Genomic DNA, 21,032 nt, shown 5'->3' with positions numbered 1-21,032 from the left:
TCAGCCAAATATGGTGCCACGTCTGCACAATTTACGTCTACAAATGAGATTAGTACCGTATTTGCACGTTCATGCCAAGTTTGAGAAACAGTTTAACGTATTTTTCAAGTTCAGGCACTAAAGTGAACATCCAGGACAAGTTCAGGCACCACTAGTATTATTACCTCTTTTTTCTTTGAAACATAGTGCAAACAAAATCATTAAAAAAGGAATTTATAATCCTACAAAGCAAATAGTCCACGTAGAAAAATCATAACAATCTATCCTCCAAAGCTTATAAGAAATCCTTTGAATCAAGGGAATCAAATAGATTAACATCTTTTCTTTGGAACATAGACTAACATCTTTTATATACTCTTTCCGTTCCAAAATAGATGACTCAACCTTATACTAACTTTAGTATAAAGTTACTATAAAGTTGGGTCATCTATTTTAGAACGGAGGAAGTATTAAATAAAGTTAAACAAATTGAATCCAATCTTGGCCCTCCAGTCTCCAATGAGAGCATGAGGATTTAGCGTCACCGTTTTCTGTTCCTTCGGCCCCAAATCCCTATCCCAAATTTCCAAGGAATCATGGCGCGCTGCTCCCCGCCGCTGCTGCGCCGCTTCTTCTGCTGCGCCGCCAAATCCGCCTCGGCCACATCCGCCGCCGCCGGCACCAAGAAGAAGAACATCGTCTTCTTGGGATCTCCCCAGGTACCACCTCCCGCAAACTCCCAGCGTCCAGTCCAGTGTCTCATTCGAGGATTCGGATCGCGCCTTAGGTCGCTGCCTCGGTCCTGGACACGTTGTTGGCCGCGTCCAGCTCCCCCGACTCCGCATTCCAGGTCGCTGCCGTCGTGACACAGCCGCCGGCCGCCAAGAACAGGGGGAGGAAGCTGTTGCCGTCGGCCGTCGCGCAGCTCGCGCTCGAGCGAGGGTTCCCTGGCGACCTCATCTTCACCCCCGAGCGCGCTGGGGAGGTGCTTTCTTCAGAACCGTTCTCCTAGTCTTCTCCAAATCGAGGCTATTGTGGTGCCGAATGTAGGAGGATGTGCAGCTCATAGTGGTTTGTCTTGCAATGCAGGAGTCCTTTCTGTCTGACTTGAAGGGGGTGAGACCAGAACTTTGCATCACTGCTGCTTACGGGAACATTTTGCCACAGAGGTTTCTTGATATCCCACCATGTGGTAAGTCCAGAAATCTGTCTGTCAAATTGCCAGCATTGCCATTGTTTTAGTCGAATTGCACGTTCAAACAGTAATGCTAGTTCACTAGGAATCCAGCAACATTTACTGAGATTTTGTTCTTGTACTTTACTACTTAGTTCACTATACATGTTTGCTTGACTTTGGTAGTTTTGTTGCAGTGGCTCAAAACCAAATCAGGTCTTTTTGTGTCTATTTCATACAGTATTGGTACCGCACATTAACCCATTTTTGTAATGGTTGCAATATTTATGGAATCCACCCATTCCCCAAATATCCACTCCTCATATCAGCTTATTGCATGCTAGCATCATCATTCATACGACTAGGAGAACTAATGGTTACCAGAGAGTTGCCACCGATCACTCGATGTCCATACATCACCATTATTAGGCAATACATTTACAAATAATTTCAAATCAAGCTTTGTCGGATGATTCATGCTAGATCTGATTCTGCTCTGGTTCCCCACAAACCGAACTTCCAGCCAGTACCAGTCAAGCTTAGGGGAACCAGTGTTACTAACCATACCCTGCCAGGAAACAATATGTGGCACAATGAATTTTGCTACAAAAATGTTGTTTGGAAACTTTGAACCCTGATCATTTGTCATGTCTCCTTGTATACCAGGTACAGTTAATATACACCCAAGTTTGTTGCCTCTATATCGCGGTGCAGCTCCTGTGCAGAGGGCATTGCAGGTCTGTATGATGCACCTGTTACAATTCTGAGCCAGTCAAATTACGACATATACCCAAGTTATCAACTATGTCTGTAGGATGGTGTTGCAGAAACAGGTGTTTCCCTTGCATATACTGTCCGTGCCTTGGATGCAGGTCCAGTGATTGCTTGCGAAAGGTTTTCTGTCGATGAATGCATCAAGGTAGATAATATTTTTTCTTGTGCCAGTTTGAGGGACCATCTTGACTGCTATGCAAAAGCAGTTCTGCAAGTCTTTGACACTGTCATATGTTTACTGAAATCATTTTGTGCTGATGCTAATAGTTAGAAAAACTGAGGCTTCTCGCTTGCTATTCTTTATAAATTATAACCATCATTTCGGGATTCCTTTCTTGGTAATGAAAATAGATGCTCGTTGAATGAAAATAGTTCGAATGCACTATCATACTTTTAGTGTGGTGTCTGTCTGTGTTCATGAGGACTGATTAACATTGGAAACTTTTCATGGAGCACCATATTTAAACTGGCATGATATGTTATTTGTTTGCTAATTTACTGGATGATGCTTCTGTGCAAGGGTTGGGTTAGTTCATGTTAGAAGCTGAAGATAATTTAAATTTCAGATGATGCTGTGCTGTTTGATTATCAGCTTTACATAGTGTCGCGTTTGATAAACTTTTATCATTTTGTTTGTAGGCACCAGAGCTGCTTGCTATACTATTCAATATAGGTATAAACTCAAACTGATCATATTCCATCACTAAAGATATGTATATATCTCTTCCATGGTCATTACATGGAGTTGGTCTTCCTACTGGCATACCTCTCCTAGATAGACTTGATTAATTGATTATGCTTTACAATTCACAGAGAAACAGGTTGAATATCTTAAGAACATTTTAGGATAATTTTGAACTATTCAGACTTGGTAATTTTGAAGTTGTATTAATAGGGTCCAAGCTACTGCTGGATGAACTACCATCCGTTCTTGATGGTTCAGCTAAGCAAAAGGCAAAGCCACAAGATGACTCCAAAGCTACACTGGCGCCCAAGGTAGTAATGGACAGGAGTGGCTACAAAGATATTTTTCTTTTTTCCTTTTTAATTGATGCAACTCAATTAAGTATTTTGATATGCAGATGGGTATAGAATTCCTCGGTACTAGTCTTTGTCAAAATTCACTAGTAAAAAAAATCTAACATCAAGCCTGATGCTATAAAGTTAATCATCATTGACCGAAATAAATAATAAACAAGTTGCATGAGCTTTGGGAAACGTCCTGCTGCAGTTTAGTTCATATGCGATGACTTGCTAAAATCCTTATCAAATTCACTGTTTGCTTCCAAGTGCAGCTATAAGCTTATGTGGGGAATTGCAAGCCCATTTGTTGCGATCACCTGATCATTACTCCACCCTGTGTCTCTAAAGTTCATCTGTAACTCTATACGATGTGTACTGAAGTTCTGTTAGGGCATATTTCTTCGTATATTAGTATTTGTATGGTTGTAACTAGCATTCTTTTTAATTTGTTCCAATAATGCACTTGCTGAGACTGGAAAACCTTAATCTACTGGCACTTCAAGCCAACTAATTTATCATGAAAACATCTGTTTCCAGATGAATTCGGACGAGTCCTGGCTGACATTTGACGAAGAAGCTAAAGTTCTCCATAACAAGGTGAGTTTTCTGAATCTTTAATTAATGTACTCATGGAAGCTATTGCCAACCAACTCTGGTAGGTGCGAGCATTTGCAGGATGGCCAGGAACCCGCGCAACATTGCAACTTCTGAACCAAAATGGCGAACCCGATGTTCTAGACATCAAGGTTATCAGTACAAATGTTTCCACGTCCTGTGACAAAGTCGGAGACGAAAATGAAATACTATTCTCAGGGAACTCGCTGCTCATTCCTTGCAGTGGGTCAACTTGGCTTGAGGTATGAACTCCATTTGGCATAACAATGACATTCTGCTTGTTTTGCTCATGGCCTTCTCAAATTTGTCTGTTGTCATGTGCATATTAGGTCTTGGAGCTTCAGCTACCTGGAAAGAAGGTAACCACGGCTCGGGACTTCTGGAATGGTTTGCGTGGTCAGAAGCTATTAAAATCAACATAAGAGAGAAATCTGCATTCATTTTGCAGCACATGTGCAAAGGATGCAAATGCCAAGACGGCCATATGCCGTGCTCGGTTTAGATGCATCTTGCAGGGTTAAAGGGTTGTTGACATTTATCCTTAGAGAAATTTGCAGGGGGCAAAAAGATGGTCTTAATTTTTGTAAAGAAAATTATTAAGATTTTGTGCCCTTACTTTCTTTTGACAAATCAATAGTTTTCCAGATTGTCATCCTTGTCCGTATTATTTCCAGTTCTAGTAAAAGGAATACAATGTTACCTTGAATGATGGAGACAGAATAACGTTGGTTTCATCATTCGAGAATTCAATCATGATTGGCTGTGATCGCTAGGCTTCACAGACTGACAGTTGATGCAATGAGGGGTGACTTTCGCAACGGCAAAGCATACATCCAAGAAGCCGATAACAAAACAGTCGACAGCTCCAAACGGTAAGTTTTCTGGTTCAATTAGTATACATCCAAGAAGCCGATACATTCAGTTCAATTAGTATGTTTTCTGGTGAAACTGCAATAACCATTCACCTATTTAGAAACACAACATGGACAACTTTCAACGGTAAGTTTGCTAAACAAATCTTACACTGAATTAGTACGCAAAACATCGACCTGAACACAATGCTGCCTAATGTTACAACTCATAAATACAACGTGTGTATGAGTAGAACAGCAGATGTGGAAGTATACAGTATCCAGCATTTTAGCAAGGACTAACTTCATGTATTTGAATTCTGCCGCAGCTTCTCCATCCTTTCTCTCCATGACATCTTTTGCATTGCCAGAACCTAACAGAACTTTGTTTCATTAGTATCTTTTGGCACACGCCGAAATAAACAAAATGCATGGAAGAGCTAGGGGGGATTACTTCATCGCTAATGAGGGAACTGCTAGGTTGAGCTTCAACATCTTCAGCTTTCTTGCCTTCGCCATTGGTTTTAAGCTCATCCTCAGATGTTTCCGTATCAACATTCGAAGACATAGGTACACCAAACATAGCCTCATCATGTGCATCTCTGACTATGTTCTCATTCTTTGACTATGACATGCAAACAACAAGGCATATACAAAATACGGCTGGTTAGGAACAAGTTGGAAAATATATAATATATAGCATTGTAAATTCACTATTTTATAGCACAAGTACCTCCACCGTAGAAAGTCGGAAGCTCTTCCCTATGTGCTTAACCAGTGTAGCATCATCATTGGCAACTAAAAAAGGAGAGCAGGGACAGACAAATTATGTGTTATCAGACAAAAAAATTGACATGCCAAAACGAAGGGTTCAAACTTCTGTGTAGAATCATACACCAAAGCTTCTTACAAGCTCAGGGTACTAAATATCTTGCATAGTGTAGAACAAGAAATATGCATTGCATCCTTCAAAAGATGCATACCAGAGCTCAATAAAGGTGTTGGTCGAATAGTTGACGTATTGCACTAGCTGTTGTAAATTATCGTCAATACAAACTACATAGTAAAGACACCACAGTATACTATATTCTCATATCCTGGGTGCTCCAAACCTGTATATTAACCAAGTGTAGCGGCATCAACTCTATAACAGACAAACTATATTCTAAGTGTGATCCAAACCCATTCTCAACTTTACATCAATAAAACCCTGATAGAACAATAGAACAAGAACAACCAAGTACACCATTTGGTCTCTTCACTACGTGTGCAAATTGTAACCGGAGATGGTAAACTATACACTTTCTCAGATGGAATTATACACATTGTGACAATTAGTCATATTGCCTTCCTAGAGCAGAGTGCATCTTGCAACACAGGTAATAAAAGGTAAATCGATTAAAAAAATGTGCTGATGAGAAATTTGGCTAGGGTGTGTAAAACATAATTAATTTTTCATGTGGGAAATTTGCTATATCCGGACTTGCAATGTGGGCTACACCTCTGAAGCACCAATACGTAGGAAACTGGTGTGTCCCTGTCCAGAACGGCGCCAATACGGCTGATACGGCCGCGATACGCGTAGGGCCCGAGTATTATATTTTTTGATTAAAAAAAAGAAGAAAAAACGCCGATACGGGCTGTTCACTGCCCATGATACAGGGGAAAACGTCCAGCCCAGTACCAAACCTAGCATCTGTCCTCCTCTCTCTTTCACTCTCTTCGCCCGACAGGGGAGACGCGCATGAGCGAGCCGCCTCTGCCACCTGCCTGGACTTGCCTCACCGCCGCTGTCTGGACTTGCCTCGCCGCCGCTGCATACTGGCGCTCGCTGCCTGGAATCAGCTCGCTGCCCTGTTGACTCGCCAAGCCGCCGCCTCGACTGAATCGGTTTTCTCTGTCGCCGCCGTCAGTCGCCACCCGCCAGCAAGTAAGTAGCTCCGGCAAATACTGCTACTGTCTAGTTGATCTATCCATTCACCTGTTTGTCTTCAATCATTAGTGGCTACTACTTGCTACTGCTTGTTAGTTGTTACTCTAAGCTGGAGTACGAATTGAGCTATGCGTGGCTGGCTCGTGGCTGCTTGTAGAATATGTAGATTAATGTTGCTCGCTGATGTTGCTGCGTTGCTGCTACTGCCTACAGCTTGCTGATGTTGCTGCTTGGTGCTTGCTATTGCTTGTTACTGCCTACAGCTTGCTGATGTTGCTGCTTGGTGCCTGCTATTGCTTTGCTGCTAGCCTGCTACTGCCTACAGCTTATTTATGTTACTGCTTGCAATTGCTTTGCTAATGTTTATGTTTCCACTTTTCATGCTTCTCTATCTCAAATTATCAAGTCTAATATCATGTGATGTATTTTCTATTTTGCATACACCATGAGGAGTTGAGGACCTGGATGATCATTCAAGACTAGAAAAGAAAGAGGCAATCAGGCAATCAGGCAACCAATGGGGCAACATTTTGATCTCATCTCACACATTTCATTATGTTTGTTTTTATTACATGTCATTTTATTAATTATTTACATATACTCGCCGTATCGCCGTATTGCTGTTTCTAGAAATTGTCGTATCCCGTATCGCTGTATAGGTGTCGCCTTATCGGTGCTCCATAGGGCTACAACCTAAACTAGGATTACAAAATCCTAGCAGTGCTTCATATTCAAGTACCCAGCCAATATGAACTTTCAAAAACTAATATTGGATCCGTAGGTGGGTGTCTAAAATGGTACAAGAACTCGCTACACATATAGAGGGGGTAATCAATTCACTAAAAAAGACAGGAATCCTTATTGAATTCAAAGGCATCCATAAGAAGCCTGACCTTCAACATCATTGTCATCTTCATCAAGTGGAGCATCTTTGTTGAATTCAAACCTCCCCCAACTCACAGTGGCAGTTCCGAGGGTGGAATCCTTCGAAGCTGTCAAACATTGAAAATAAACAATATAATCTTCAGAACAATGAAAAAAAAAACAGCCATAAGGCACGCGGATCGTACACAACCTACACAATAACTGTGTGTGCGCTGAACTACGAATTAGATGAAATATAACAAAGGGTCTTCCCTAATGTATTTGAATAGCATTTTACTCGTGCGTGCAACACAATCCATGGAATGCTCATTAACAGGAAAAAAGAATGAAGCACTACTGCTGGATCACGCACTGTACTCGCTCTCTATTGGGCATAATCCATGGAATGCTCATTAACAGGAAAAAAGAATGTGGCAATACCTGTCTCTGAAAGCTGAAGCTTCATTTTTGCTTTGACTCTCTCAGCAGGAGTCTGCAAGAACATCAACAGCTCATCACTCCGAAAATACCACAGGTAAACAACACTGCTGCACAATCGCACAGTTACGAGGCAGTAATTGAAAGATGGAACCAACCATCCTATCGTATCCTTCAATGAGCCTTGAGTAGTCCACTTTACCGCCATCCGTACCGCCGCGCCCCTTCGAGCTATGACGGCTCTGGCCGCCGTCGTCGCGCCGCCGATCCCCATGCCTGTCACGCCGGCCTTCGGCATGTGAGCTCCTGCCACTCCGGCGAAACGGCGAGCGCGACCTCGACCTAGACCGGTGGTGCGACGCCCTGCGGTCCCCCCTCTCCCTCGACCTCGACCGGCGCCTCCGCTCCCTCGACCGGGACCTAGACCTTGACCGGCGCCGGCGCGAGCGAGACGGGGACCTCGACCGCGGCCGAGGACGGGATGGGGAGGGCGAGCGAGAGCGACGGCGCTGGCGGGGCGGGGCCTCGGGAGGCAGAGACGGCCTGGTGGGGGTGGGGGTGGCGCCGGCGCGGACGAAGCCGGAGAGGAACGAGGAGGAGGAGGTGGTGGAGGGCTTGGATGGGAAGGAGGCAGGTTGGGGATCGTCGGAGGAGAAGCCGAGACCCTGCTTGAAGCGGCGGGCGCCCTCGCCCTTGCGGTTGAGCTCGTCGTAGTACGCCGCCGCCTTCTCTTCCTCCATCCCGCTGGTCGGGACGCCGGCGAGTGGGCTGGGTTTACTCTTTGTTCTTTTCTTCCTACTTTTTTTTGAGATTTTCTTTTCTTCCTAGTTTTTTTTCTTTTCTTCCTAGTACTAGGGAGATGCTTGGGCTGGGCTCAAAACCAAACGCGATAGGGCTTGGGCCCATACAGTGGGCTGGGTTTACTCTTTGCTTTTCAAAGACTCAAAGCCCAGCTCGCGCTTCGCGGCCGCGGCCCGCTCTCGTCTCCGAGTCGAACCAGGGAGAAGCAGAGGAGTAGGATCGGGACACCGGACCAGGAATAAAATCGGGTAGCCACCTCCCTTGTATGCACGACGTAAATAAGTTTTGTTATATATCTCGTTGGTGCCGTCTGCGGTGCAAGAGCGGATCGACACGAGAACACGCCCGTCGATCAGCCATGTCGTCGTGCTGGTCGTCGGTGCTGGCCGTCCTCGGCGGCGCGGTGTCGGAAGAGGAGGCGCAGATGCGGGGCAGGTTGCTGGCCGTCAAGGAGGCCGTGGCGTCGGAGGCGGAGGCGGTCGAGAACCTAGAGGAGGAGGTGAAGGCCCTGGAGCGTGCCCTGGCCGCGGCGGAGACGGAGAGGGAGGCGGCCGAGGCGAGGAAGCGGGAAGCCGAGGAGCGCACGGAAAAGGCCGTGGCCGAGCTGCGGGCCGCAGAGGAGGAGCACGAGGGCCGCGTGGAGGAGCTACTGCTGACGGCGGAGCAGTCGGACGAGGCGGACGCGCGCATCCGCGAGCGGGAGGAGATGATCAAGATTATCACCGGCATCACCAGCAATGAAAGGAAGCAGCGCTTGTTCTCTTAGCTTAATCAAGCTTTGCTAAAGCAAGAGGAAGAGACATGGTATACTTTGAGGTGTTATTACATCAAAATACTCCTGTAATTCAAACAAAGTATTACCTCTGTTTGTAAGTATCAAACGTTTTAGGAGTTTAAATTGAACTGCCAAAACATCTTATATTTACGAACAAAGGGTGGACTTGTTGCTCAATGTGATTATGTGAATCATCGTCTTGAAACTCTCGCTTTTGGAATGGATTATTAGAGGTTAAGACTACCCGCAGTGAAAGTAACATAGGTGGTAACATCACATTTATCTAGGCAAAATAAATGATGTGGCATGTAATTAATGAAGAAAGAGAGGCATGCGGTAACATAGCTAGTTAGTGTAACATCACACATATTAAGAAAAGATGAGTCTATAACCTAATAAATGAAGTGATGCATGACACAACACATATGTTACTACCCATTGTGGAGGTGGTAACATAGAGTAGTAACATACGTATGTTACTACTCTAAGTTACTCCCCATTGTGACTAGTCTAAGGACATACTATTGCAACCGCAAAATGTTAAAATTTCATGTCACACATTATGTGTGCAAACTGTGTTACATTTGGATTTGTAATTAGCATAGGGTTAGGTGTTTGAATCAAACATGTGTCACCCAGGACTAATATAAAAGCACCGCGGGTAGCCAAATAGACTAGACATAAATTGTAGACTAAGACAAATCATGAGAGGGACGATCTCAGCGCCCATGTCAAGGGTAGCCGGACTGGCCATGGCAGGTTGTCGGAGCGTTGACGGCATCGGCTTATCCTCGGTTGTACTATGTTGATGTAGTACATGAGGAGCATCCATGGTCATGCCCGAGAATAGTTCATTATGGTAAAAAAAAATACTAGGTTCCGGAGGGTATATGTTTTTTCTTTTGAGTTCCCGAAGGATATATGGTTAACCGATAAACCTCTATGTCAATTATCTCCAAAAATGAAAAGTTTCCCCGCAGACATCATGTTACTGTACCTAGAAATTTAAGGCAAAACTTTGATCGTGTTCATTTTCAGAGTATCGAAATTTTTTACCACGCCTTTCAGGAATGTATTTCCATGATGAAAGTTTGCAAGCTCTTAGAACATTTGCCACAAATTCTTTTTTAAAAAATAATAATTTTACTGTTCACCTGAGCTCAGAGAAACTCCACTTCCTGTTGACCCACACTATAAGACCAGTACATGTACAACAGGCAAAGAAACACAGGGATCACTTCATTCGAACCTTGAAAAAGGTGTCTGAATGAAAAAGGGGCCTGAATGATGAAAGTGGCTATTCTGAGGCCAAGCTCATCTACACCTACCTATGAACAGTAAATTCATAAGAAAAACTGACTCCTTTTCGGCATCCAAGATGCTTATATGTGCGTAAAAGGTACATGCAAATTTTCGTGGTGCTAGAACATTTGAGGAGGTAGTGACAAAAATACAAATTTTGATTCTCAAAGAAACTTTGAAAAACACACATGAGCTCTTTTTTTTGGCATGAGCTCCTCAAATGTCATTTGAGCACATACTTTTGCACACTCCTAGAAAACTCGAGCAACTTGGATGGAAAAAAAATCAGTTTTTGTTGCTATTTTTTTTTGAATTTACTGTTCATCGGGAGCATCTGGCCTGGACAGCGTTGCGGATTCCCCCTGAGTGACCCCTTTCATAAAAGGGAAACCGTTTGTAATACCGACGGGGCCAAACCCGAAACTACACTCAAATAGTTGTTTCAGTTAGATTAGTATAAGACGGTTACTATCCTGACAACAGAAAAGAATGGAACGTTGCTTGGCTCTGCTGGACGTGTTGGATCTCATATAGGAAGCTCGCTCTTTCTTTTTGAGAAACTTCCAATTCATTTTTAATCATGGTAGTATAACGAACACCAAAAATGACAAAAAATTACATTTAGATTCATAGACCACCTAGCAATGACTACAAGCACTGAAACGAGCCTAAGGGGCATCACCGCTATCGCCCCTCCCTTGCCGGAATTGGGCACAACTTGTTGTAGTAGACAGTCGGGAAGTCATCGTGATAAGTCCCCATAGAACCAACGCACTAAAAAGCAACCACCGCCTATGAAGAGAAGTTTAGATCGGAAGGATCCAACCTGAAGACACATGAACAAAGACGAATAAAGAGCGGATCTGAGCAGATCCACCAAAGACAACCACCGACCAAATCTCGCGAGATCCGCTGGAGACACACCGCCACACGCCCTCCGACGATGCTAGACGCACCACCGGACGGGGGCTAGGCGGGGAGAACTTTATTCCATCTTCAAGAAGCTGCCGCCGTCTCGTCTTCCTGAACAGGACACAAATCCAACAAAACTCGAAGAAGCACATAAAAACGGAGCCCTCCCGCCGAGAAGGGCCGGAATCCACCGCGCACCTATGGCCCTAAGGCCACACGAGACGTGGCAGATTGGCGCCGCTGCCACCGGAAGGCAGAAATCCTTAGAAGATCGCTCTTTACCCGATCATTCAAACATTTTGTGGGCAGTGCAAGCTCTACTGTTGCGTAGCAATATAAGCCTGCTCATGCTTGCTTTGGCGGCGCTTTCTCGCCTGGGGCGGGATAGTAAAGAGCTGATTCTAGGGAAGGCTAGTACAGGAAATACACTTTGAAACCTAGTTGTATATACACCCTATATGAAGAATTTTCTTTAATAATTAAACAAAAAGTCAAAATAGTTTAGAAGTATTTTAAAAATAAATTTGACTTTCTTTTGCACTTGTATATAAATTTTCAGGAAAATAACCCAACGTTCACTTCAGGGCAAAAAAGATAAAAATTATTTGCTATTATAGGTCACTATCCACACTATTTTAGTCAAAAATTTGTCTTTTTTGAAAAGAAGTCAAAGGGCATTTTATTTTCATGGATTTTTTCTCACCAGTACAATAGAAGGTCAAGTTTATTTCAAAAATATTTTTAGAATTTTTTGACTTTTTATTGAATTACTAAGAAATATATTCATGTAGGGTGTAGATACACCCAGAAACCAAACGTCCGCGTCCAGGCTAGTACTCCCTTCTATAGTGAAGAGCTGGCTGACGGCTCTGGCAAGGCCGAACAGCCATGGATTCGAGGTTAGGGTGTTCCAGCCTTCCAGAGAGCGGGAGCAGCAGCAGAGCAGGGTGGAATCGAGGGTTTTGACCATGGTTTGCATCAAGACTCCAAAAAGCGCGCGTATTTTCACCACAGAATGAGGGTGCCAATTAGAATAACCCCTGTTCAAAAATTCATCCGATTAACCAATTAACTTGCCGATTAATCCCTACTCATAGGGTCATCGAGTAGCCGATAAACCGAAAAATCGTCCGATTAATTGATTAGATGGCCGATTAACTTGCCGATTAGCCGATTAATCCCCTACTCGCTAGCCAACTGAGAAGCTACCAGTTAACGATTTCCTTAACAATGAGAATAACATCAATCAGCCAAATGTACATAGAGACTTTGTGACAGAAAGAGCGATAGATGTCCTTCGTGCTGCAGAATGCTAGGACATTGGTTCTCACCACTGCTATGATCTACTAAAATTCAAGGTCCATGAAAGAAAAGTTGTACATAAAACCGAACGCACTTACAGAGGAATACACATGACATAATTGTTATGCAAGGGAACAGTTGTCAAATCACGCCTCCACGGCAGGCATAGATCATTGAGTTGTAACTTTAACCTTGTTAACAAGCTCTGCTGCTGCACGGGCGGCGGCGGAGGCACGGGTGGCTGCAGCAATGGCAGCTCGGGCCTTTTCTAGCACGTCCGACGAGCCTGGACCAGCATAGGATGATCTCTCCGCAGCAGGGGGCTGATGCTCTTGACTGCCCACATTACTCTTGGTGGCAGCATATGCTCTTGAACTCACAGCAGGTGACTTTGGGGACTCGGGAGTTTTGTTTTTGCTTGTGTCGTTGACAGGTAGAATCGATGGCTTATCTTTGGAAATGGAAGAGGCTGGAGAGCTCTCAGTTGTAGGTGTTTGGACTTGGCGGACTGATGATCCTGAATCGTCCTGCAGACAAGCACATAACAAATGAAGTGAATTTCTAGTTTTTCAGATGAGCTAACTGTAGACATAAACAGAGGCTTGAAATAAGTTCTCTGATTTCTTTGTTGCTATTTTTGAGGCGTCTGTGACTTCTTTTTTTATTCTTCCTATAACTTTCCTTAATCAATTGCACCAAACAGTTCAAAATGTTGTCCCCCAGTCTTCCAGGTAAGCAACCGAAGAACTTTTTAGCATCAAGACATTATGTCCGTAAACCCTCAGCTGTCACCGTATAAGAATCAGAATCAACCTATACACTGTAGACTTCTACATAGCAATAGACATCTTCTGTGAACAAGGACTACTGAGGCAAGGATGGGACCAAACAATGATATACATGAAGGGAATAGTTTACAAGATATAGATAAAAATAGGTGCACACATAATGCACCCACCATGAAAAACATGAAAGTTAAATCGCAAAAAAAACATTAAAAAGGAACAAAAGGCTTCTTAGTATCTGCAATCATATGTCAGGAAGGGCACGTATGCAGATTCCTTTAAAAAAAATCAACTGAAACACTAGTGAGTGGAGTTTTAAAATGTCAGTGTATCCATGTCAAGTCCATCTGAGATGTTAAAATGAGCAGTTCTTCCAGCATGACAGTTTATTTCATTTTAGGAAGTAGTGATAGAACACATAATTTTAAAGCTCGCTTATGAAACAGTACATCCATTAGCATTATGTCTAATAATTAGGAAATAAACAAAAGGATAGCATATATTACCAGCAGATCTTCATACTTCTTATTAAATTCTGCTTCGGTATTAGATGAATCCCAATCAAGGTTGTACTCGTGAGCAATAGCTTTCAAAACCTTCAACTTTGATTCCGCTGATGGAGCCTTAACTGAAAGCTTCTCAATTATCTGCATACACAATGCTCAAATAGTGAAATTGCACAAGACGCTTGATTCGCAAGCAACATAACGTGGATTTCTGAAGGAAAGATTATATCGGAGATCTTCTTACTGTGCGATTAACACCGCAATCAGGGCGCAATTCCATAGCAGCAGCAACAAACTCCTTCCCATACTTGGTGGTAAACAAATTACGGAGATGCATTAGCTCAGGCAAGTCTGAGCATCTTCCTGATGCAAAGATTATACTAGCTATTGCTTCTCTCAATTCTATGGGGCATTCCCTGTTCCATCATAAAACCAGTAGCTGTTAATCATATTCTATTAAGTGAGAGAAACAAAGAATTGTGATATCTACATAGTAACATGTATTTTAGTAAGATCAGATTTGATAAATCACTACCTACTTTTGGGCCTCAACAATAGGGACTCGTGCCAGAACAAATTCACAGAAAAGCTCAACAATCTCATAGGCAGCCAATATATTTTGCTCCCGAATAATATGCTCCACCTATTATTAATAATGGCATGTTAGAGAACTGCATGAAGGAGAAGATCGGAACCTTGGGAAACAAATATAGCTGTAAATCTAAGTTACCCGAATCCTCGCAATAGACTCCTGGCCTGTCTGAAGATATTGAACCATCTCTTTGCGCATATTTATCAGTTGCATCTCCCTCCTATTGCGCAGCAGCTTGATCCTCGAAATGATCAAATTCAAGCATGTTTTGCTACACAAAGTTGGGAACTTCTGTTAATTATGGGCATAAATAAAGCAAGACTGCCTCTCCGGTAACAACGTAAGAGCGGTATGAAACATGGAATGGTTATGGTAAGAATTGACTAGTACTCCCTCCGCTCACAAATATAAGATGTTTTGGATATTTCAATATGGAGCACATATGGACCGAAATGAGTGAACAAACACACTAAAATGCGTCTACATCCGAATCAGAAAAAAGTTAGAACAACTTATAGTAGTGAACAGGCTGAAGTCGATGGATTCTTTTATTACTCCTATAGTAACTGTAAACTGTTATGCAAAACCACCATGGGACCCAGTGGAGATAACACGCAGATACTTGTATTTGTTCAGTTTTGTTAGCTCAATCCAGTTCTGGTGACTTTTATACTCATATATGCCATGTATCAAACGAAACTGTCATAAGATTTTTGCAATATTGAGCCTGATATGGATCATGTTACCACTTCAAAATTTTCCTACGAAGCTCTAATATACCCCATCCAGCAACAGTAATTCACCGCCCAAGGATCCAGATGCCCTAGTGCTACCTTTTCCCCATCGCCACACAGGCCATCCGCCGAACATCTTCCTGAGCGGAATTCTAAATCTAGAACTCCTAATAATCACAGCGAAACCCGCCGATCCTAGGATCGCTGACGAAAACCGATAATAGGAACTGTAGGAAAAGCGGGTAGTGATGGGATCTGAGAGGGAAGCGAACCATTTGGTGCCGAAGGGGGAGGAGCGGTTGAAGAGCGAGTTGAGGGACGACATCGTCAGTGCCGGCCGCGGATCCACCTGACCCGGCGAAGACGAAGACGAAGGGGAAAGAAGCTGTTCCGTGTATATTTGCAGGTGTGCCCCTTTACTTGATTGTTTTTATAGTTTACACCATACGCCAGATCCTTTTTTGCCCCATCTCTATCTCTACTATTAAAGCACAGTCGCTAGAGCAATAGAAGATGCAGATGCAAAAATAACTAACTTATACGTTTCCGAGGCCAAAAAAACGCTGCTCTAATAGATTATATAGATGCCATCACCTCCTTCAAATAATGTAAAATACAACACTTGGAGATGCAAATTTGCATCTCCACCTTCCAGTGATCAGTCGCGCATTAAGCACCCAACCGTTTATTTAGTTTTTGTTCGCTCGCCAGCCCGCCGCCGGCGATTTCTGCCTGTAAACGCTGCCGCCGTCGCCCGTTCGTCCATCCCCGCCCCTGTCGCAACCCCGCCGCCAGCTGCGCCGCCCTAGCCGCCGACGACCCACCGAGAAAGAGTAGTACATGGGAGACAATAAGGCCTCGACTACCGTGAGTAGGTGCATGGCCTAGCCTACTCTACCTCGCTGGTGGCCGGACCAACATTTGAGCGGGCGCAGCCGCTGGACATGGGCACGGCGGAGCCAAACAGGCCTAGCTTTAGATTAGATTTCATGTGCATGTAATAATATGGATATGAGGATTTGCAAATGGGGTATCCGGCAATGAAAATTATTTTTGCTGTGTTGTTCGGTCAATACCCGCGGATGCGTCCGGGGGCATTTGGGGGCCAGATTTTGCTACTTCTGGATGTAGATGCTCTAATAAACCGAACACTAGATTAAAAGTGCTCTTCTAATCCAGAGCTCAAATGCTCCTCTATGAACAGTAAAGTAAAAAACAAATTATTTTGAATGTTTTTTTACAATAAATTGCTTAGTTTTCTTATTACTACATGCAAATTTTTATGATGAAATGATATTTTCTTTGAGGCCTGAGAAAAAAAATAGTCTTTTTGGAGCTTCAATTTTTTTCGCCCACGCTTCTTCATGAAAATTTGCACATATCTAGAACAGTCAACAATGTTTGGTGGAAAAAATTCAGAATTTTTTATTTGCTTAATTTTTTTATGTTTACTGTTCACGAGTGTGCATTTGAGCACGCGAGCAAAAAGTCCACGCCCTAGATGGCTAACTTTCTTGGCTCGTGTCGCTTCAAGAACACCAATCTTCATTGTCTCTTCCGTAGGAACAGCAGAATCCATGACGCAAGTTTACTTTTGTTCTCTCGATGCCCTGGAAATGCTAAATGAAAAATGGTGTTCACAATTAACAACTAAAACATCAAAGAACAAAAAGACAACAAATACATAGCCCCTGCTAACGGCATCAAATAGCCGACTGCTAACAAATTAATGAAAACGTGAAACTGGAGTTCCAGAAAATGGGGGAGAAAATCTCTGTACAGCATGTTCCTGAAACTAAGCAGCAGAGAATTCCATGCTCACCTAATTAAGTGAAGGCCTCAGACACTGAGTTTTTTTTATTTGATTCATCCAATGTTAAGTGGACCAGAATGGTGCCGATCAACGAAACCATGCATTTCCCAAAAAAGAAACGAGACAATGCACAATGGTATTCAACAGTGTGAATCCAGCCACGAAATGATGTCCTTGATGGCGGTTGAAATCCGGTCATCAGGCTCTCCCTCTAGGATAGAGTGGTAGGCACCTTCATAGAGCTTCAGGGTCTTGTCTTTCGTGTTGGCCTTCTCGTACAGAAATTGACTCACATGAGGGTCGGTTACCTGGTCTGCTGCTCCATGAAGAATCAACAATGGAGAACAAATCTGCAACATGTACAAAGTGTTCTACATTTTAGGTACTCCCAGAATAAGAAGAAATGACAATGGTTGCTTCTTGATTCAGGTGATGCTCAAATAACATTGAGAAGGAAATCAGGTACATGAGAAAAAGGTGCAAATGGTACTGACTTTTTCCAATTGGGATTCGATGTCCTTTGTAGCCTTCAAAAGTTCAACTGCTGTCCTCAACCTCATCTGGTCATTATATGATATCGCGTTGTACTCACACTGAGAAGTGAAAACAGAGATGATCATGATCTATAGCATTTCAGTATTTCAACCAGCCATGTTATACAATTCCTTTTAAAGAGGCTCATTGTTGCAATAAGTTATCTGATTACAACAAAAATGTGCACTAGAGGGGCAAATGTAGAAAAACCAAGTACCTTGCCACAAATGAACCAACGAATGTGGAATATTATTAAGTACAAACAACTAAAACAGGTGCCACTACTTGGATAATGTGCGACATACTAGGTATTGCATTGCCTTGAAACAAACCAAGTTGAAGAATAAAAGGACATGGTCAAGGTACTTACTAATTTTCTTTTCACTGGATCCCTGAATCCCAAATCTCCTATGTCCTTTTGCGGAAATAACTTTGCTTCTGGAAGAAGGCATGATAATATGCTCAATGCCTTCAACACTAGCGCTGGTGGTGTTACATCTTCTGAAATCTTGCCAAATAGAAGTCAGAGCTTTCTAATAAAGATGGTGAATGCACCCAATGTCATTAGTTCAAATAGATGCAACAATAGTATAAAGGAGGTCCTCCATATAACTTTTTTGTTGATAAATACAGTATCACTTTATTCTGATTTTCTGTTCATGCATGATCATAACTGGTTGTTATAACACGAAGTAAAGATGGATGTCTTGCAGATTGCTACTGTATATTCAAGTAAACTTTAAATTTACTTGACTAAGTTAGTATCATCAAGTGCTGACTCAACGCAATTAGATTAATACAGTTACAAAAGCATAAGTTGCCATCAGAAAGGTTGTAAACACTAAACAGTGGCTTAGCTCCAAACAAGAGAATGTAATGTGATGCTAGATTTGATGAGTTACATTTAGAGTTTTATAATGCAGCTTATCTCCAAACAAGAGAATGTAATGGGATGCTAGATTTGACGAGTTTCATCAAGAGTTCTTTATTTACCTTGCACATAGGCGCAACAAGAAGCACTCCATCCCATTCTTTTGGTTGCTTTAAGTGTACTTTCAGAGCAACCGCACCTCCCATTGACTGCCCCAAGAGAAAGTGTGGGAGCCCTTGCACGTCTTTCCTTCCTAAACATTAGAAATCATTGCATTATGATGAAAATATTATATTGTTCCACAGAAGATATATTCCTCATTTACAAGAAACATCCATCAGAAACCTCTTATTCTTGCATATTGTTCAATGACATGGTCGACCATTCCATCGAAGCTTGCGATGTAGCCATGAAGACCATAAGATAATCCAAAACCAGGATAATCCATGGCATATACTGCATATCCAGCAGCAGCTATTCTCTTAGCGACCCCTGATATTTCCAAGCTAGTAAGATATAGATAAAGAAAAAGGTGAAGCAAAGAGAACTCAACAGGGAACATAACAGAAGAGTAATCACCTTCAAAAAAGAAAGTGCAGGTATCTCCATACCCATGGCAGAAGAAAAGCGCTGCCTTGGTGGGAGTGCCCTCCCTAGGCAGCCAACTCTTCCAGAATATTTCAACCCCCTTTGAATTGGTCTCAAAATTCTACAGAAACGGGCACTACCACTTAAGGAAAAGAAGCTATAAAACAGTTCATAAAGATTCAAAGTGCCTGCTAATGTTAGTTTCGTTTTTAGGCTAGCTGCAAGTAACACAATCATGCCGCTCCTTGCAGTTCCTTAGTTTCTCAATACTCCATGGGCGTGTACCTGATATTACTAGCTTAAGATACCAGTCTTTTGATAGATGCCATCTTTCCAGCTTTACAATAGGAGAAGATGTTTGTGTCACTGTCTCACAGATACACTTGTGTAACAGATATATTGCATTTCCGCCAGGGAACTACTTGAACCAAATACAAACAGCCTGTATACAAGGGAAGGTCAATTCAGAATCCCCATCATGTGTTTACCTCCTCCATCTGGATTCCCTTGGGCGCCATCTACAGAATGAGAAGTAGGAGGGAGACAAAAGGTGAGAAAGTAAAGACCAACAGACATCGCATATCAATTGGAGATAATAGGGATTGAATATTCGGAGATCATATCAACAATACCGAAGAAATATGTTGCAACCCTCAGATGACATACATACGCTACAGAACCTATCACCTTCGGAACAAGATCGTGGCTCAAGCAACAGAGCAACTACATACAATGTGCATTCAAGTGTAGTGCTGCCCATTTGCTTATCGCAAACCTAGACACGAGTGGCGCAGACGCAGTACAACTATACAAAACAAACACGCACGTTCCGAAATCATGAGTAATTTCAGATCAGAAATGGCACTGCGTGTGAGTTCTAGTCTCGAGTCTCGACTACTGGGCGGCTTGAAACATGTTTGACTACTTTTGACCATTCGGATCCTTCACTGAAGCAAGCACGTGGTGAGCTAGTGAAAGAGGATCAAACACAGCCGCCCCAAGCAAAGGGGGACAGGGAGCAGAGGCGGGACCTTGAACAGGCAGTGGTCGAGCGTGGGGAGCACGGGCGCGAAGGCGCCGCGCACGCGCCGGCGCGCCGGCGCCCAGTCGAGGCTCTGCGCCGCGGCGGCCCTCAGCTCCTCGCTGGCGCCCTCCAGCCGCGGCAACGGCGCCTTGCCCGCGGCGACCGCGACCGAGGCGCGCCTCACTCTCCCCGGCCGCGGCGCCCCGGCATGGCGCGGCCCCGCGACGCGCTGCAACTGCGAGATCGCCGCCATGTGATGCTTGCTCGAGTCGAGCGGCGCGGTGGGCAGTAGGACACTTGAGTACCTACAGACTCTGAGAGGAGAGGGAGAGGGACAGGGGGGGAGTTGGGCAGGTTGGTGGCCTCGTCTCCTTGTCGAGACTGCCGGCTTGGAGCTGGAAGAGGGCTTTCCCTTTGTTCGACGATTTGACGGTGAGCGTGTGATTGAATGGGCTTTGACCTGGACCGGGCCGTGTCCACGGTGCTTCTTAAAGGCCAGGCTGCTCGGTCGCTTTGTAGTAATGGGCTGACAGCCTCCCGCCTCTGGCGCCCGGGGTCTTGGTCCGGCCCACATTGTTTTCTTCAGTTTTTTTATTTTCTTTTTTCCTTCTTTTTTTTGTTTCATCACCGGTTTTTCGCGTTTTCTTCTGTCTAAACCGTTTTTTTCATGATTTCTTGGTTTTCCTTTGTCTCTTAAACAGTTTTTTTTGGGTTTTATGCCAGTTTTTCACCGGTTTTCTCTGCTTTTTTTATTTTTTCTAGACATGTCTACTTCTACAAAATGTACATTTTTAATGTACATGTGGAACATTATTTTTTATCGCATTGACTATTTTTAAATA

General features: G+C 43.4%; 4 protein-coding genes across 4 annotated transcripts; 1 reads left to right on the top strand and 3 right to left on the bottom strand.

Annotated features, from left to right (window-relative positions):
- Positions 1 to 484: 484 nt before the first annotated feature.
- On the top strand, positions 485 to 4,209 carry PDE194 (formyltransferase). The gene is made up of 10 exons (XM_048708240.2): positions 485 to 698; positions 767 to 964; positions 1,069 to 1,171; positions 1,820 to 1,890; positions 1,968 to 2,072; positions 2,567 to 2,600; positions 2,823 to 2,923; positions 3,488 to 3,547; positions 3,610 to 3,807; positions 3,895 to 4,209. The coding sequence occupies exons 1-10, from the start codon at positions 576 to 578 to the stop codon at positions 3,985 to 3,987; spliced, it is 1,086 nt and encodes a 361-aa protein (XP_048564197.2). The 5' UTR covers positions 485 to 575; the 3' UTR covers positions 3,988 to 4,209.
- A 273-nt stretch (positions 4,210 to 4,482) lies between these two features.
- LOC125544519 (serine/arginine-rich splicing factor) lies at positions 4,483 to 8,468 on the bottom strand. Its single transcript, XM_048708241.2, has 6 exons — positions 7,810 to 8,468; positions 7,655 to 7,706; positions 7,243 to 7,341; positions 5,150 to 5,214; positions 4,871 to 5,041; positions 4,483 to 4,790 (listed from the first exon to the last, which is right to left on the bottom strand). The coding sequence occupies exons 1-6, from the start codon at positions 8,389 to 8,391 to the stop codon at positions 4,722 to 4,724; spliced, it is 1,038 nt and encodes a 345-aa protein (XP_048564198.1). The 5' UTR covers positions 8,392 to 8,468; the 3' UTR covers positions 4,483 to 4,721.
- A 4,179-nt stretch (positions 8,469 to 12,647) lies between these two features.
- On the bottom strand, positions 12,648 to 15,866 carry LOC125544521 (Regulator of Vps4 activity in the MVB pathway protein). Its single transcript, XM_048708243.2, has 6 exons — positions 15,633 to 15,866; positions 14,765 to 14,897; positions 14,574 to 14,677; positions 14,279 to 14,450; positions 14,035 to 14,175; positions 12,648 to 13,270 (listed from the first exon to the last, which is right to left on the bottom strand). Exons 1-6 carry the CDS (start codon positions 15,683 to 15,685, stop codon positions 12,914 to 12,916), a joined length of 960 nt encoding a protein of 319 aa, XP_048564200.1. The 5' UTR covers positions 15,686 to 15,866; the 3' UTR covers positions 12,648 to 12,913.
- Positions 15,867 to 17,031: 1,165 nt separating this feature from the next.
- On the bottom strand, positions 17,032 to 20,592 carry LOC125544520 (alpha/beta-Hydrolases superfamily protein). The gene is made up of 8 exons (XM_048708242.2): positions 20,198 to 20,592; positions 19,655 to 19,684; positions 19,158 to 19,287; positions 18,924 to 19,070; positions 18,701 to 18,831; positions 18,078 to 18,215; positions 17,668 to 17,766; positions 17,032 to 17,523 (listed from the first exon to the last, which is right to left on the bottom strand). Exons 1-8 carry the CDS (start codon positions 20,441 to 20,443, stop codon positions 17,314 to 17,316), a joined length of 1,131 nt encoding a protein of 376 aa, XP_048564199.1. The 5' UTR covers positions 20,444 to 20,592; the 3' UTR covers positions 17,032 to 17,313.
- Between the last annotated feature and the right edge of the window lie 440 nt (positions 20,593 to 21,032).

The sequence above is a fragment of the Triticum urartu genome, chromosome 3A (assembly GCF_056163025.1).
Source record: "Triticum urartu cultivar PI428250 chromosome 3A, HENAU_Tu73, whole genome shotgun sequence".
In the NCBI taxonomy this organism is placed as follows: Eukaryota; Viridiplantae; Streptophyta; class Magnoliopsida; order Poales; family Poaceae; genus Triticum; species Triticum urartu.
This window is presented reverse-complemented; position numbering and strand designations above follow the sequence as displayed.